General features: G+C 37.2%; 1 protein-coding gene across 1 annotated transcript; it reads left to right on the forward strand. All coding sequences in view use genetic code 12, as the record gives it.

Annotated features, from left to right (window-relative positions):
- Window positions 1-1,725: 1,725 nt before the first annotated feature.
- On the forward strand, window positions 1,726-5,885 carry KGF56_001919 (uncharacterized protein; the record flags this gene model as incomplete). The annotated part of the gene is made up of 2 exons (XM_049323093.1): window positions 1,726-2,312; window positions 2,421-5,885. Coding segments are annotated over 2 exons (4,052 nt in total), but the record flags the coding sequence as incomplete, so codon positions are not given.
- Between the last annotated feature and the right edge of the window lie 112 nt (window positions 5,886-5,997).

Consider the following 5,997-nt stretch of genomic DNA (forward strand, 5'->3'; position numbering starts at 1 on the left):
TAAAATAATTATTGTTTATTTTGATACTATTGACCCAAAAATAGTTTCATGAAACTGATCTATTCACTACCACGAAGCAACAGCACAGTTTCTGAAATATGACTTAATGAATTGTAGAAACCTCTTGCAACTATCTTGATGGACCAACTAATGATTAATGGTTTAAAAGGCTTTAGGAAAGAAAAAAAAAAACAAAGTGGACGAGTTAAGAATCGAACTCAAGACCTTTTCCATGCTAAGGAAACGCTCTGCCAACTGAGCTACACGCCCTACTTTCTGTTGGTTTGCCAGACGACTAAAGTTAATATCATACATATAATGCACATTCGGTAAAGTAGAGTGGTTACATCCTCAGTGAGAGAAGATGGTTTTGCGTTTGTATTACATATTTAAACCTTCCATACTCTTTTTATGGCTACTTCTTGAACACCAAAATTACAATGTTGTCATATAGCTTCCCCATTTGTTTGCTTCTATATTTTTCCATTTTACCATGTATTAACTTCCTTACTACTTTATGTCATATTGGCCACATAATTTTAGATACATTTTTTTTTAACCGTGAGCTATAAATGTAATAAGCTTTTTTTGTTTTTTTTTGGCGTAGACAAACTAAAATGTAGTGATACCAGCAAATATTTTTGTTCATTAGCTTACTTTGTTCAGATTTTTGATTGCAAAAAAATTGACACAACTAATAAAAAAAGAAAAAACTGTGAACCTTTGGCCTTGAATTACCCCTGATTTATGTTCTTTTTCGGTCAATAGCAATGTCGTTACAACCAGTCTTTTTTTTCAGACCCGAGAATAAGTTTGTTTGGAACAATTTTTTCCTCTAGTGTAAAATTTCCTATTTGAGTTATAACTAATAGTTTTAAGGAATACACATTTAACATATACTTACATAGTTGAACAAAAACGTCTTACCCTGCTTGCATATTAGATACATCAATTTAGCTGGAAAATTCTTGAATTGAGTAGAATTTGTACCACATTTATTATAGAGGTAAATGTACTATATAGATATTTGCAGCTTGTGTATGCACACAAAAGCTTTTTGGAAATGATTGCAAAAAATAATAGTCAGTGTAATAACTTGAATCATGCATCACACGAGTATCTCCCGCGCTCTTCCCCCCCTTCCCCCCTCCCCATTAGATGCTGTTATCTTCTAGATAATGTATTATTAAAATTGAGAAATTTGCAATTTGATATAAGTTGCAATGGAAATGCAGTGGAAAGGTGAAGTTTACACAGATTAACATCATTGAAAGAAAAACATGTTTTTGCTTCTAGTCTCGCAAATCCACCTCTATTTTGGTATTTCAGAGCCAAATTAAATCAACTAAGCCTTGCTAACGGCAACTAGATTTCTAGATGGCCTTCAAATCACAAAAAAGAAGAGAGAATATTACATTAATATCATTTTCTCTCATACGTTTGATTCTATGTGAAGCGAAACACTTTTCACCTTATCTCCATAAAGTCGAAAATAATTAGTGAGACGATTTATAACTTCGTATCTAAAAATCTCCCCCTCCCACTTTTTAATGCAATTTCTCACCATTACGTTAGTCTAACATATTTATCTATCTATCTATTTATAACACACACACACATACACACACACTCTCCCTCCCTCTATATATATATATATGCATGTAGTAGAATGTTGGAAATACTCTACCACAGTCAAATGTGAAAAAAGTATTGCGCAACCTTAAAATGCCGCGTCAAGTAAAGGTGAGCATTATTCAAGTACCAGATGAAATACACCTAGAAAGCAACTATGGTTGGCGGTACCCAAGTGGTAACTCTACAATAAAGCGGGCCACTATACAAGAAACTGATTCGTCTTGTCCCCAAAGTGAACCCCAAAAGCTTCTTCTGTCTGTTACACAAGATCCTTTTCAGTTACAATCTTCAGAAAAAAACGATGCGATATTCAATACTCTAGAAGTATCTTTAGAAAGTCAACTGCAACTTCATAATGAGAAACGGTTGTTTTCTTGGTTATTTTCCAAAAAAGTCCCGCCTATTCCATCAGAAGATGAAAGAAAAGAATATCCATGGCGTAAGGCGAATCCCTTGAGTAGGTTGATGTTCTGGTGGATTTTCCCAGTATTAAAGAAAGGTTACAAGCGAACATTGGTTCCCGATGATTTGTTCAAGTTGACGCCAGAGTTGAAGGTAGAGTACATGTACGGCAAGTGGGAACGCCACTTGAAGGTAATCATAGAGAAACACAAGAGAAAACACCCCGAATCGGACAAATGGCCGCCCTATGCTATTCCATATGCCTTGTTTTTGACGTTTAAATGGCAATATCTCTTCTCATGCCTTTGTCTCGCATTGGCATTTGTTTGCATATCCTGCTCACCGTTGATAACGCGGCAATTGATTAATTTTGTGGCGTACAGGTACTTTGGGATTTATACAACGGTGAATAGAGGTGTTGGGTTGACACTCGCTTCCATGATACTCATTTTGGTGAATGGATTATTACTCAACCACTTTAATAACAACTCAATGATTTGTGGGGCAAAATCCAAAGCTATCTTAACAAAGGCTTTGTTGATCAAATCTTTTAATCTAAGCGCCAGATCCAAGTATATGTTCCCAGCGGGAAGAATTACTAGTTTGATGAGTATTGATTTAGCAAGAATTGATCTAGCTGTTGGGTTTCAGCCATTGGTGCTATGCTTTCCCATTCCGGTCATAATATCAATTACCATTTTACTAGTGCACATTGGAGTTGCAGCATTAGCTGGAATTGGTCTTTTTGTCGTCTCCTTGGTCGTTTGTGTACTCTTGACTAAAAAGTTGTATACTACTAGAGAAAAGATCATTGAATATACAGATGAGAGGGTGTCCCTTATGAGGGAGATTCTCAATAATCTCAAAATCATCAAGTTTTATGCATGGGAAATGGCATACAAGGCTTCCATTACAAAGGTGCGCAATAAGGAAATAAAATACTTGTTTACAATCAAAGTCTTGAGAAACTTCATCACAGCTTATGCTGTTACTTTGCCAGTATTGTCCTCCATGGTGTCTTTCATAACAATGTGGGCAAGTGGTCCCATGAAGTCCCCAGGTGAAGTTTTCAGTTCATTATCGTTATTTGCAGTTCTAGCACAAGCAATTATGTTGCTTCCTATCGCCCTAGCTACAGGTGCCGATGCATTAATCGGATTTAGAAGGTGTTGCGATTTTCTATCTGCAGAGGAGTTTTCTCAAGAACTAAATGAAAAATTTATTTCTAATGCAAATGATTACTATATCGAGGGTGATGATAAAAGAGCCATTGAAATATCGCATGCTGATTTCAATTGGGAAGACTTTCATGACAAGCTAGATGCAGATCTATGGGATTTGGAAAAAAACAAACGAAGCAATTATCAAGAAAAAGTCACTAGTATTTGCGCTAGTGATGACGATATTTCTAGTAGTACAGCTATAAGCTGTGATGATGATCGTTTTCATGGTTTGATTGATGTGAATCTCACAATAAATGCCAAAGAGTTTGTTATAGTAGTAGGTGGAATAGGGTCAGGAAAAACGTCGCTTTTATATGCATTAGCAGGGTACATGAAATTGTCCAATCCCTCGAGAGGTCTGATTACCAGATACAAGGAGATATTGCTATGTTCGTCGCCGTGGATACAAAACGCCACAGTTCGTGAGAATATCTTGTTTGGCAAGCCGTTTGATATCGAAAAGTACAGAAAGGTACTCTTTGCATGTGCATTGGAGGATGACATTGCAATGTTGCCTACTGGGGACCGAACCGAGATCGGAGAGCGTGGAATCACCCTATCGGGAGGGCAGAAAGCCAGGATCAATCTTGCCAGAGCGTGTTATAGTGACGCTGAGGTTTTACTCTTGGACGATGTGATATCAGCGGTGGACTCAAAAGTTGCGAGACATATTGTGATACATTTATTCAAAGGATTGTTGAAGGACAAGACAATTGTTTTAGCCACTCATCAGTTAGGAATATTGGAGTTTGCTGACAAAGTTGTGTTAATTGATAAAGGAAGAGTGAGAGTGAAAGTCGGTTCTGTACCAGAATTGGTCAAGGACGATATTGATTTAACAAAACTCATCAAAAGCAAACAAGAAGCAGAAGAAATAGAAAAAGAAAGCACAGTAAACTCGGAATTGTACTCAACAGTGAGTAAAAATGAGGGTCTCTCAAAAGTCATCAATGAAGATATGGATCTCACTGGGAGAACTACAACGGACGAGGAAAGAGCAATCAATGCCATCTCATGGGACATATACAAGAAATATATTGAATTGGGATCAGGAATATTTGGACAATTTGCTATTCCAATATTCATTACGGTGATAATTCTTGCTACTTTTTTACAGGTCTTTACAAACACATGGTTATCTTTCTGGATGGAAAATAAACTAAAAGGACACAGTGATCATTTTTATGTTGGCCTATATGTCATGTTTTGTTTCTTAACAGTTATTTTTACTGGATTGGAGTTTATCGTTTTGGCATATATGCAAGATTGTTCATCTAATCAATTGACTTTGAAAGCAGTGAAAAGAATTTTACATGTGCCCATATCGTATATAGATACTACACCGTTGGGCAGAATATTGAATCGATTCACAAAAGACACAGATTCCCTTGATAATGAGATTGGAGAGCAGATGAGATTGTTTATCTTTCCATTTGCTTTGGTTATAGGTGTAATAATTTTGTGCATTTGTTACTTGCCTTACTTTGCAGTGGCAGTTCCGTTCTTGGTAATTGCATTTACAATATTGGTCAACTTCTACCAGGGGTCATCAAGAGAGATCAAGAGATTAGAGGCAACTCAAAGATCTTTGGTGTACAATAACTTTAATGAAACCTTGACCGGTTTGACTACTATTAGATCATTTAGAGCTGAGGCCAATTTCATTGCTAAGAACGATTACTTTTTAAACAAGATGAATGAGGCCTACTTTTTATCCATTGTTAATCAAAGATGGCTATGTGTTCATTTGGATCTTATCACCTCCAGTTTTGCCTTGATTATCTGTATGCTTTGCATCACGGGACAATTCAATATAAATGCACCTTCTACAGGGTTGCTACTCAACTATGTCATGCAATTAGTTGGTATACTATCTTTGGGTGTTAGAGCCATGACTGCAGTGGAGAATGAAATGAATTCTGTGGAGAGATTGTATGAATATGCGTTCAAATTGCCACAGGAGTCTGCCTACACCATTGAAGGCAAGACACCACCATCTGAATGGCCACCGTCAGGGTATGTTTCGTTTAAGGATGTTCATCTCAGATACAGACCAAACTTGCCGTTAGTACTCAAAGGATTGAACATTGACTTTTATCCAGGAGAGAAAGTTGGAATATGCGGCAGAACGGGTGCAGGAAAATCATCCATCATGACAGCTTTGTATAGACTAACGGAATTGGAACAAGGCAAGATTGAGATTGATGGTTTTGATATCTCAAAAATGGGACTATTCGACTTGAGGTCGAAGTTGTCGATCATTCCTCAAGATCCTGTATTGTTCCAAGGTACAATAAGGAAAAATCTAGATCCATTCCAAGAACATGATGACTATACGTTGTGGAGGGCCCTAGCAGGAGCCAGTCTCATTGAAAGGTATCAGATTCCATACTTGTCTACAATGCGGTACCTGATGTCAGCCGGTGTCAGCTACAAAGCCCTCAACAAGTTTCATTTGGACCAAATAGTGGAAGATGACGGCACAAACTTCTCGCTTGGTGAAAAGCAACTTATTGCATTAGCGAGAGCGTTGGTTCGTAATACCAAGATACTAGTATTAGATGAAGCTACGAGTTCTGTTGACTTTGTTACGGATTCCAAGATCCAGGAAACTATACGCAGAGAGTTTAAGAATTGCACGGTTTTGTGTATAGCACATCGATTAAAAACGATTTTGGATTATGATAGGGTTCTAGTGATGGATAAAGGAGCGATTGTAGAGAAAGGAGATCCATGG

Source organism: Candida oxycetoniae (assembly GCF_023343755.2).
Source record: "Candida oxycetoniae strain CBS 10844 chromosome Unknown scaffold69, whole genome shotgun sequence".
Classification (NCBI taxonomy): Eukaryota; Fungi; Ascomycota; class Pichiomycetes; order Serinales; family Debaryomycetaceae; genus Lodderomyces; species Lodderomyces oxycetoniae.